The sequence below is a fragment of the Nymphalis io genome, chromosome 13, assembly GCF_905147045.1.
Source record: "Nymphalis io chromosome 13, ilAglIoxx1.1, whole genome shotgun sequence".
NCBI classification, from domain to species: domain Eukaryota; kingdom Metazoa; phylum Arthropoda; class Insecta; order Lepidoptera; family Nymphalidae; genus Nymphalis; species Nymphalis io.
Window position 1 is genome coordinate 8,048,833 of NC_065900.1, and position 12,208 is coordinate 8,061,040.

Genomic DNA, 12,208 nt, shown 5'->3' on the forward strand with positions numbered 1-12,208 from the left:
TTATTCTTAATCATAAATACAATTTTAATTTTTTTAAGAACTTTTATTTAGAAATAGCACTAAAAGTAATAATATGAAAAATAAAACTAACTTCTGTCATTAAATGTAGGATTAAAGATTCGTTTTTAAGAGAAAAAAATAACCTAATCGCATTTTAAATACACATTTTCTTGAATGAGTTTTTTATATACTAACTGTCCATTATCGTTTCTTAATTCAACAGTCGGTATTACGTCTGTTGTGTCAATCAATGTTGCTTTAAATGGTCCCTTTTCCATGAATGTATCTATTAAATATTCATAGAGTATTTTATTTTCTAAATCAGGATTAATTCTTACGCCATGTAAGGTAACAGTTATTGTTGCAGGCGGTAACTTTGTGTATTTTTTGCTAATTTCTCTCACATCTGCTAATGAAATAATTTCTATGTTACCATAATCAACATATTTGACTTTTATACGATTTTTAGCTTCGCTATATTGCAGGATTATTGCTCTATACCATTGACCATCATCAGGAAATAAGGCCAAGCAAGCTTTATTTTCAAAGATACCGTTTAGTGCAGTCATTTTACTACTTTCACTTTGCAATTCTTTGAACATTTCATCGTAAGCCTTGGTAGTTTCGTCATCGTGAATCACGCTCAACTCTAATTTGTTTATTTCATTAAGCACTGTAATATTGCATGTAAACTCAGTTTGCTTGTACGGTAAATAAGACATAAAATTTCTATTTATAAATTGTTTACCATCTTCGGCCATAATACTATTCCAATCTTTCCCTTCTATAGTATTTAGGTTAGCAGAAGTTTGCGAATCGGTGGACTGAGTCTCTAAATCTTCATATTCAACAATATTATCGGGCCCGGAATCAGTTTCGATACTTGTTTCTAACTTTTTACTTTCTTTCGCTGGTGGCGCAAACTTACGAACAACCGCTTTAGAACCGTCCGTATATACCGCCATCTCGAAGTCAACGAGATGATCATTGATCCACAGTTTGTCATACTTTAGCTCTATAGGAATAAGATCACCTATTGGTTCCCCACTGACTTTAACATAGCATTGCTTCTCGACAATTGATTTGTGTATATAATCTAAAGATTGTCTATCCCACCAATTTCCAGCAGGTCGAATACGATTTAGGACACATTTGTGGGCCTGTATGGGAATTTGGTGTAAAACTACGCTTTTCCTTAAGTTTTTAAAACTACAGACTTCTTCGTTGCCGTAGTCAACGTAATGTATTAGACAACTAGAAGCTTCGTCGTTTACTTCTAAGACTCTACCTCTGTAAAAGCGATTGTCTAAAAAGAATAGAGCGATACATGGTTCGCCAACGGTCCATTTAACATATTTCGCCTTGGGATCTGGATTATTGAAACGAACATCGAGTGCTTTACGTATCAAATCCAATGTATCCTGCTGTGCGATATCGTGTAAGTAGATTATACCGTCGTTGTCGATGTATCTGAGAATAAAAAAAATACATAAGTATATTAATTAATAATCTCTAAAATGTAACGAAATCAACTTACGTTGGCATAGCTGTGATTTCATTACTGGGTAACGGTTCAGGAGGTAGCCAGTCTGATATAAAAACAGTGTTTGAATTGTGGTTATCTGCTTCCGTGTTCAGTGCATCGTCGTCGATGGGAGTAGATGAGTTACTGTCTGACTCAGGATTAATTTGAAGAGGTTTCAAAGGCATTGGTTCTATTTGAAGCCAATCATGCACAGACCCCGTAATATTTAGAAAGGATAGCATGTCATCTGCAGTATTTTTGGAAGTTTTATCGCTGTCACTAAGCTGTAGAATAAAAAAAACATATTCCATCAAAAAATATATAATTGTACTTATACAAATAATAATAACTATTAACGTAATTAGTTAGTACAAATAATAATTATTAAAGTAATTAGTTAATGACTAACCTCTTGACTCTTATCTGGTATTCCTAGTCCTTGGTCGATGATCTTTTTATTTAAGCATCTCCACTCAGAAGTATTAGCCTCGAGTGCACCACCTTGGATCGTATGATAGACCCATAATTCCACTGGCATACTTTTGCCTTTAAATTTCCCAAGTTTCGTGATGAAAACTCTTTTGTAAGCTTCGAGTAGTTCTTTTAAATATTCTTTGGTGAGAGACGGCCACTCCTCTCCTACGGCGGGCACGACTCCGCAAAGATGGCACATCACTGCAGCGTCACCTATTGAGGCAAATTCTTGAGGAATTTCTCTTAAACTAGAGATTGGCACAGTTTCGACGTAAGCAAAGTCGGAATAGAACACTTTCGCATTTGCATCAACTATTTCCAGGATGGCTGCGCGACGCCAGGTTTGCGACTGACTGCATACTGTACAACATCTGTCTTCGATCTTCCAATCTCTTTTTTCTTGGGTTTTCTTTTTAGTGTAGTATTTTTGTATATTATCAAATAGCTCAGTGAATATTTTCTGCTGGTGGACGAGCGACACGTAAATAAGAGAAGGTGATTGGTAATTCAATATTTTTACTTCCAATCTTAACGGCCCCTTGTCTTTCGCATCGAGATCCTCCTCGTTTGGTTTCGTCGGTTGTATTTTTAATGTCGTACCGGTATCCTTCTTTATAAGTTCGGGCTTAAGTTTCGGCTCGTCTAATGGACATTTGTTCGTAAAGACTAATTCATCAGTTTCTGTGTTTTTGTTAAACTTATATAATCTGTAAAAATTTAAAATGTGTAAGTATATTCGTACAATATCAGGCATGTAGTATGTTCTAAATTTATTTACACATATATGAGATAAATTACCCAAAAGTGACAGCAAATTTATTTTTAATCATCTGCGTGTTAATGCAAACGATATTTTCTTCATCCGATTTATCATAAAGAGTCACTCCAAGCGAACTTCTGTTTCGACTCTCCTCTACGTGTAGGTCCAAGAGGCGGTCCTCAAATTTTTGCAACAGCGCCACAGAGGCCGGGCTCCACTTCTTATTGAGGGGCGTCACCCCGGCCAGGTGACACTCGGTGGCCTGGAGACGAGAGAGTCGAATATAATATCAACTACGAACCACGTCGGTTAGCGTTACGAGCGAGAGGGGCGAGACACGCACGAGCGCGCGCAGCACGGTGAACTTGGGCAGGATGCGGCGCAGCGCGGTCCAGTGCAGCAGCACCGTGGCGCCCACGTCGGGCAGCAGCGCACGCACGCGCACGCGGCCCGGCAGCTCGCGCACCACTGCGCGCGCCCACGCGCCGCCGCGCACGCCGCACTGCTCCACGTGCGCCACGCACACCATGTCTGCGGCACCACATCGATCGTGAGGGTGACAGTTATGTCATCGGTTTTTCGAACCGCGACCACGAAATCTTTAAGCAAATGGGGAATATATATGGGAAATTATTAAAAAAATTATTATCTCTATTTAATTTATTATATAAAATAATTTATTATATAGATTTTTGTAAAATTTTACAGATTTACTTTTATTGCTCTTTTTAATCTGCGACCTGCGTCAATTTATACCCAGAGCAACCAAATTTAATCACATTGTATTGTCCAATGTTTTTTTGAGAGGTTAATTATTATTATATATTTGCGTTTCGTTTGTATTATTTCACAACATTATTGTAAAAATCTCAGATACTGACCATGAGCGCACTTTTCTATATTATAATATAATATTAATATACCCTTACCCTTTTCAGGTAAGTAAATACTGCCGGTGTTCACACTCAAACTATACTCTTCTTCCAAATCTTCACACAACTTTTCGAAAACGCTCTGAAGATGACGCTAAAATACAAAAATTAAACAATGTAAACGTTTAATAGAATTAAGTTCAAAAAAGAAAAACGAATATAAAAATATTATCTCACCTTCCTAACGAAGAAATTATCCGGGCTTACTACGTGTGTTATGTAAACTTCTTCGACGGCATTATTTTGGAAATTTTTGTTGTTTATAAATATTTTCGGTTTTTCGGTGATTCCCTTGATTTTGGGATACTGGAAAGGAATAAATCATCACATTTTAAAATATTCTGTCTCATGTCATTTAATAAATCAGCGAAGCAATCGAGTGCTCACGGGTAGCTTGTCGGGCAGGCGCGCGCGGCCGTGGAAGGCGAGCGCGTGCGCCAGACTCACGCCGTGCTCGAACGTGCTCACGTCCGCCTGCACGCGCGCCGCGCCGCCCGCCGCGCCGCCCGCCGCCGCCAGCACGCGCCGCACGTGCAGCACCGCCTGCTTGCTGCGGGGTATCTCCGTATCAATACCCACAGTATTGATAAAGACTTAGTGGATAAAAATATTTGAATGATAATAATTTTGCAATGATATATCAGCACAATAACTTGGTACATTATAATGATACGCTGTACTCTCATTAATGAAATACCCTGAAAATAATCGATTTAGTTTCTTAAGTAGCAACAACAAAAAGCAAAGTAACAAATCCATAAATGTTTTACTGTAGGTTAAACTTATTTTACTATTTGCAATTGCACAATAATAATAACGATTGAAATCTCTATATTAATTTTTTTTATCTCATTTTAATGGAATAACTGAAAGCCGATACTTTGCAATTATCTTACTTAGTCCTATTTATATCTATAATTCTTATACAATATACAGACTTCAGGGGGTGAATATCACGGGACGCTAACATTATCATAAGCTCATTTCCTTGATATTTTCTGATTATTGTTATCATATTTAATCTTATTATTTAGCTCGTCTTTTTGTTCTTAATATTTGAATTGTCACTAAGCATTTTTTTCATTTTGAATATAGAATTACCATAATCATACCTGATAGTACTGATTCAGTCTAAGATAGAACAATGTGCTTGCCCAAAAGACGCCGATACAATCTGTAATGTTTAGGAAACAAATGACATTGAACTTACTTGTCAATAATGTTCTGTATGAAGAAAGAGTCATCACTGGTCCAAGACCCGTTGATAGGCTCACAATTGGCGAGAGAACAGCACACAGCAAACGGCGGCGGAAACGCGATTCGAGCAGGCGGTATCAGACGCAACCTTTAAAAATACAGTATGTTTAAAGATAAAAAAGGTAATGCTGTAATGAATATTTATAATCGATTTAAATTCCATTCATTAGAAGAATAAGGACAAACAACTCTGATCTTCAATTGACATGCAATCATAGGAGATCTGGAATTATTAACGGTATTTACTATGAATTCGGAAGAACAAATTACAGTGTTATAAAGTTCATTACATATATTATATTGTTCTAAAGCAGGGCTATTAATTTAAATATAAATCTATGGTTTATTTATATCTACTCCTTCTGAAATATACAGTAATAACTTATATAATAATAATAAATTAATTAAATATTAAATTGTCAAGACACTCAAATATTAAAATCACACATAAAAAAAAATTCTAATTAATTATTTTTTCACCAAAAATATTCAATTTACAATGATGTTTAATATATCAATTACTTAATTTTTATTTATTTTGGAGACTATTAGTTAATCGAGAACTCACTTGTCAATTGAAACGACTTCAGTGCAACCGAAATCTATGCAGAATACGTGAAAGATGGGTTTGTTGACATCTCGTCTGTCGATGCTCATTACCCGACATCTCTGCCATAAGTTATCTGCTTTATTGAACACCAGATAAAATTTGCCTGTACGAAAAAAAAAATCAGCGGTTTTTTACTTTAATTTAAAATTAGATATTTGGAATTAAAAAAAAACAAATAACTTTTCTAATTAATTTTTCAACGGTTATATGATGTAGGTTGTCATGTAAGACAAAAGACATTTTAAAACTTGCAATAATTGGCGTAGAGTTAGGTTAACTATTATAATAGAAATAAAATATCAAAATTTCCATACGGCTGTTAAAAAAACATTATAGTGTCATTGAAAGAAACTATTGCTTCAAAGGGTTTCAATTTTAGAAAATGTGGTTTTTAGAAATTAAAGTATATGAAAGATTTTATTATTTATTTCCTGATCTACAATTTTTATGAGTGTTATCATAAAAATACGTCTACGAAAAAGAAGCAAAAATCAAATACCTTTGACCTTGTATATTTTTTGCTTGGTGGGGATATTTGATATTTCATTTGTAATAGCATATCTAAGACCTACATACATTTTCAGCTCTACGCGAATGATGGTTACTAAAATGTTAATTTCGACAGGAGCAGCAGAGCAGCCGCGGCTACCTTCAGCGACGTGCGCGAGCGAGGGCTGCGGCAGCGACACGGCGTTGCGGAACTCGCGCAGCAGCTCCTCCACGCGGCCCTGCAGGCTGGCGCGCTGCACGAACAGCTGGTGCGGGTCCACGATGTGCGACACGTAGATCAGCTCCTGCGAGCCTGACGGACGTTTGCGATTTTTTTTATAGAATAGGAAGGCGGAGGAGCATATGGGCCACCTGATGGTAAGTAGTCACCAATGCCCATAGACATTGGCATTGTAAGAAATGTTAAACATCGCTTACATCACCAATGTTTAGCAGTTGTGTGGCTGCTAATTATGAGGTCGAATCCGTGGGTTTCTATCAAGAAACCCGCAGTACAGGCCCCGACTTGGGAGCAAGCTAGTGCTTCGGAAAAACGTAGAAACGTAGAGACGGTTTACCGGTTCATCAGATCAATCTATTTAAGATTGGCAGACTTGTGCTCTATAATGTCTCTTGCGCACTTAGCTACTCTCCGTTGCGTATAGACGCTGTGCCCAAAATCGCGCATGTGGACATCAATTATACATAACAAAAATCCGTGCTTATTGCACTATATTAGATATCGGTAGACTTACGTTCCATGAAATTGATTTCGACGTGTTATTCATTTCACTTGTGGAGGCTGACTACTTTTAAAAATAGGTATAAAAGCTATATTTATGAATTAGGTGACATTTCTTTTTTGTAATGTCTAACTGACAAAAGAAACTAATAAACCAATATATATTAAAACTTATATCAGAAGATATGCATCGCGTTTCGGAGATTTTAGTATTTAATAATATATTACCAATATTTTTGTTGCTGTAGTTGCAGTTGCACTTCGCAGTTTAACCCGCTTTTAATTGAGACTATTGATAGGAATGCGTGAATGTGATCAGCGACATACAAACCTCATTTAAATTGGCTGATCGCTTTTAAAAGCCAGTCATTGAAGTATTAGTAAAACAACATAACAAGATTCGTATTAGTATTCTTATTTATTTATTATTCTAGTAGTAACTAAATTATAATTAAAAATAATTTATCATTGCCGTTATCCACTTCTGTTATTGTCAACCATTATTTTCCTATGTTATATTTAACGATCATTACATAGAGTTAATTTAAATGTTGGATATTTTCAATTGATGTCTGTTTCATTGTATTTTGTATTTTGGTTTAAGAATTTTTTTATCCTAGTGTCTAAATCCTTTTGGAAAAATTTGGTTAATTTATATTTTAAATACAAAAGGAGTTTATTTACCTTCTAAAAATGGCTGCATGAGTTGACTGTCAGTATATGCAGTAGCAGCATCCACTTTTGACTTTTGATCATCTAAAAGAAATGCTTTATAACATTCATAAATCTGAATTTTAAATTCCATAAATAATATCTAGCGTCAAATGTTAACATTAAGCATTATATAATCACTGGTTTTATACGTGACATTGGCAGAATATTTTACGCTCAAGTAGCGTAGATACACGCCAGAAAAGGGAGAAAAGAAGAATCAGGTTCTAATTATACACAAGTATTTAGCAGATAGTTTGTGGATAATAAAACCTATCTATGTCATCAGAAAAATTATTATGATCAGAAGAATCACTAAAAATTCACATTATTTTAGCACATCATACATTACAGCAAGGAGTAAGTAAGGAAAAATTTTGAAATCAATTAAAAATATACAAGGTAAAATAATTACAAAATAAGAATGTGTCCTCGAGCCTTGTAAGTTTACTTAGCAACCTCGGAGAGATGTTTCATTCTAACTGAAATATACAATCGCAAGGTTGCAATAATTAAATAATATATTTAAATAATAAACTCACAGGACTGGTAACTCTTGTATGACGTGTCACTTTTAATTGAATTCAAGGAGGTGCTGGAACCACTTTTGCTGCGGTATGTTGGTACTTTCGTGAGAAATGTTGCTGTTTTTGAGTTATCTTTGTCAGTTTTCGGTTGAGTTTGATTAGGAAGCTGTCTTACATCTGGAATCAAGTATTGATGTATTATATTCTTACTGCATACTTATGATATCTAAATATATTGTAATTATATAAAACGGGTCCCTACAAATAGATACAATTCTTATTATAATATAAAAATATTTTTAAAACTTTAAAAATTTGAGTCCATATATTATATTTACTTCATTTAAATTATTTAATTATTAGTTTCTTGATAAATACAGTGAAATATAACATTCAAGTTTGAGTCTATGAAAACAAGGTAAGTATGTAAGTTAGTTATTTTTTAGTCAAAATTCAACAAATCATTTTCACATTTATAATAATGTTTTTTTTTTACCTCTAGTAATCTTCGGTGGATAAACTATTGACACTGGGGCTACCGGTATTACTTCATTATTCTCATTCAACATTTCACTTGTAAGAAGTTCATATTTTGATGTCTCTTTTCCTTCTAACTGTATGTAGTTCTCTATTGATGATAATATTTCTTCATTGAAAGTTAAACTATGAAAAAAATGTTAAATTTGCTTTACATATAGTTTTATTCGAGAATTACTATTTTAAAAATCTCTCTCTTTATCTATCTTACTCCAACATTGGAAAACCTCTAGTATTACTGGCAATTAACATCTAGCTTGTATATACCAGTAAAAAGTGATTTTTATGATTGTGTAAAAACTCAACTGCAGAACTAAAAAGTGGATAACAATTTTTTTAATTAAGTTAATAGGAATGAACCGAGCGATATAATTTATAACTGTATTTTTTGTTATATGGTGGGCACATTTTGTACAAAATTTTTATAAATTATATATCAAAACTTTTCTCAAACCATAAAAAGGGATTGATAATCTACAAGTTCCTGAGAGCAGTGCAAATATACAGAATTCAGAAAAACGTCAAATTACGATTTTGACATATTAATAATATTCTTTATAAGTTATTAATTTCTTCCAAATTGCTTTTTCCAAAAATACAAAGACTATCATATGATATAATTTTTACAGTGAAGCAGCTTGCCATAACAATAAAGTTGTATTAAATAAATAAATTAAAAAAAACATATTTCCTATGTGGTATAGGAAATATGTTTTTTTTTCAATACTTAACCAATATTGTATGATTTTGAAGGTATCTTACTTTAAGGTTCTTTCAGAATCACTTCTGTGTAAATACCAAGGTATTTTGGTAATCTGTCTAGCTTCTTCTAAGATAGCAGGCATGTTTATCTAAAAAGAATTATAATAGTTAATAAGTATATTTATTTGTAAAGTGTAATAAATATATATTTATAGTTTACCTCTTTCAATTTTTTTGGATCCAAAGAATTTATAGTATTTAATGTATTATTTGTTTTTTTAAGGGCATCAGAAATAACATGTTTGGCCTTTATCAGAGAATCTTGCTCACTGAATTTTAACTGTAGCACTTTATTTATAGTTTCGTATTTTTTATTTTGCATAATTAAAGTGAGTTTTGAGAAATGCTGCTCAATATTACTTATTGTTGTTGTGTATTCAGTTGAATTACTTTCATCATTTAGTTTTGTCAGTAAATGTCCAATGTCCTAAAAAATGTTAAATTTTTCATAAAAACCATATATTAAATGTTTCACTTTATAATAAGGTTATTTATTTATTAATGAGTGAGGTTCAAACCTAGATAAGTACCACTGAATGTTTAGATGCTGAATGATAGAAGTCAATGTAAAAAATAGTATGGAAAGTCTCAAGTGTCAAAAAAATATCATACTGAGTAATGTGGTGGATTATTCCACCATTTTGATTCAAGACTTCTCCTTAAAGTCCAGCAATGTAGAGGAAATATTTTTGATAAGTATAAAATAATAGAAATAAGGGTTGGATATGAGTTATTTTCAATAAAGATTTACTTACAACAGCAGTTCTACTTAGTCTTCTTAAAACTTCATCCACTTTAGGGGTAATATTAGTTAACTCAGTCAGAAACTCTTCATTCTGTAATAAAACCATATGTTAAGGTTGATTTTCTAAGTTATTATTAAGATCTGATTTGAATCAATACTCGTACCACTTCTTGTATGGGTACAACATCATGGTTTTTACATGACTTTTTACCTCCCACCATGAAACAGTCCATACAAATAGCTTTCATACAATTTTTACAGTAATAGTCAAGTTGTTTCTCCTGATGTAACATACAATTATTTTTCTGTATATTTCCTTCTAAAATAAAATAATTAATTTGTTTTTATCATATAATCATTACATATATTTGACATACAACTCTCATATTTATGCCTACCTATGTTACGAAGAATATGGTTTCTGAAAATTACAAAGTTCTTATGACTTTTATTAAAGCAATTGTCACAAACTATGATTCCACATTGTTTACACATTTTATGTGTTGGTGCACGACACTCCACACACTCTCCTAAAATAAAATATAGAAATAGAATGTTGTCTTCATATTGATTTTATTATTAAATCTGCCCAAAATATGAAATAGGTACCTTGAGCTGAATTGTTATTTTGTAGAATACCTTTGGTATCTATGTAATATTCATCAGTATTGACTTTTTTTTTTCTTTCCTGTTGCATATAATGTTCATATATAATACACAATTATTTAATGAATAAATTGTATTAAACAGAAAATGCAATTATTTTAGTTTAAACGCAAGACTTATAATGTTTCATAGAAAAAACTAAGATGCCATGTTCATCACCTCGATAGTTTCCAATGTTAACTCGCCAACCATAAATATATTGACAGGAAATAAGTTATACAAAGAAATCTTGTTCTTCATTAATAGAGCCAAATCATTAGTATCCACTTGCATATCCTGGTGGCATACTTTACATTCAATAGGCTCTGCAAATTTCACTATGTTACTAACACAGTTTTCACACATTGTGTGCCCACATGATAGAAATAATGGTATATTAGACTTGGTGTTTGATCCCAAAGCTGAAATCGAAAACATATCTTTGTCACCAAATTTGTTTCATTTTCAATAGTGTTAAGATCTTTGAAACGGATTTTTTGATTGTCACCCAAGCAACAGTAAAAAAGGGTCTAAGGAATGCTTACCTTTTAAAAAATAGCACTGATTACAACTCGGACAGAATTTTTTTATTTTTGTGTCCATCGTAACTTTTGTTTATTGATATGGCAAAGTTATGTGAAGAGCTGTACGTATAAAATAATATTAAATAATTTACAATGTCAGCATAGTTTACTCTGTAGAAAATAAACAAAATGATAAAGTTTAAGTCATTTTAAAAATTATAATCTTGGAAATATTTTTCAATAATGATGTTGAAATGTCAATATTTAGTAATTCAAACACAATAGCGGATATATCCCGACAAAAATAGCTATAATAGTGATATTTCTATGCAAAGACTCATAATTACTCAATCAAAACAATTGAAAAACGTTTGCAGTTTGGAATTTGGATTCCGTGAGTGTCGGCTGTCGAGCCAGTGATGCCAGCTCCTACAGAATGTTTTCCCTAGGATCAACTACGAATTCCCCTAAATATCGATTAAGAACCCCTAAATTTTTTGTTGTACACTCGGTTTGAGAAGTGAATACAAATTAAAAATACATTCAAATAGTATTAATTAGCTGTTGTATTTATAATCTAAGTGATGACAACAATGAAATTAAAGGATTTTTATTTTTCATTTAGTGACCAGAAATCGAATCCTGGGCCTCATACGTATTGTACAAGCATGCTGACTATTTAGCTATTATTTCAATCTCAATATAGTTTTTTGATATTTCAGTTATAGCCACGCTTCGAGTTTATATTTGTTTTAGTTTGTTGGTTGGGCTCGATGCTTAATATAAATTGTATAGTCATGCGCTTTTTTAAGGAAAAAAAAATCTTTAATAATAAATAAATGTACCCCCTAAAAACCCTCTAGACATCGTAGACAGATAAACTAATAAACGATTTACACTTGACACAAAAGAAAGAGAACGAAAATTACGTTACAAATGGTTCAGACAGAGATAGAATTATCAAATCT

General features: G+C 32.9%; 1 protein-coding gene across 2 annotated transcripts; it reads right to left on the bottom strand.

Annotated features, from left to right (window-relative positions):
- Position 1: 1 nt before the first annotated feature.
- On the bottom strand, positions 2 to 11,635 carry LOC126772916 (RING finger protein 17). 2 transcript variants are annotated; one of them, XM_050493518.1, is made up of 23 exons: positions 11,588 to 11,635; positions 11,262 to 11,360; positions 10,897 to 11,138; positions 10,681 to 10,759; positions 10,470 to 10,601; positions 10,236 to 10,390; positions 10,082 to 10,162; positions 9,487 to 9,753; positions 9,327 to 9,415; positions 8,524 to 8,690; positions 8,043 to 8,204; positions 7,474 to 7,545; positions 6,208 to 6,360; positions 5,517 to 5,661; positions 4,902 to 5,036; positions 4,079 to 4,241; positions 3,869 to 3,997; positions 3,689 to 3,785; positions 3,103 to 3,290; positions 2,798 to 3,021; positions 1,935 to 2,706; positions 1,538 to 1,809; positions 2 to 1,470 (listed from the first exon to the last, which is right to left on the bottom strand). In XM_050493518.1, the coding sequence occupies exons 2-23, from the start codon at positions 11,317 to 11,319 to the stop codon at positions 144 to 146; spliced, it is 5,109 nt and encodes a 1,702-aa protein (XP_050349475.1). In that variant the 5' UTR covers positions 11,320 to 11,360; positions 11,588 to 11,635; the 3' UTR covers positions 2 to 143. The 2 variants fall into 2 exon arrangements, with proteins under 2 accessions (XP_050349475.1, XP_050349474.1); XM_050493517.1 differs by having other exon boundaries at positions 11,262 to 11,411; positions 11,588 to 11,606.
- Between the last annotated feature and the right edge of the window lie 573 nt (positions 11,636 to 12,208).

Excerpts from the sequence above, each read along its gene's own strand:
- LOC126772916 (XM_050493518.1), bottom strand. The coding sequence starts at position 11,319 with ATGGACACAAAAATAAAAAAATTCTGTCCGAGTTGTAATCAGTGCTAT. Across the intron at positions 10,391-10,469 it reads CCATATTCTTCGTAACATAG|AAGGAAATATACAGAAAAAT; the intron begins GTAGGCATAAAT and ends ATTTTATTTTAG. Across the intron at positions 6,361-7,473 it reads CATGCAGCCATTTTTAGAAG|GCTCGCAGGAGCTGATCTAC; the intron begins GTAAATAAACTC and ends AACGTCCGTCAG.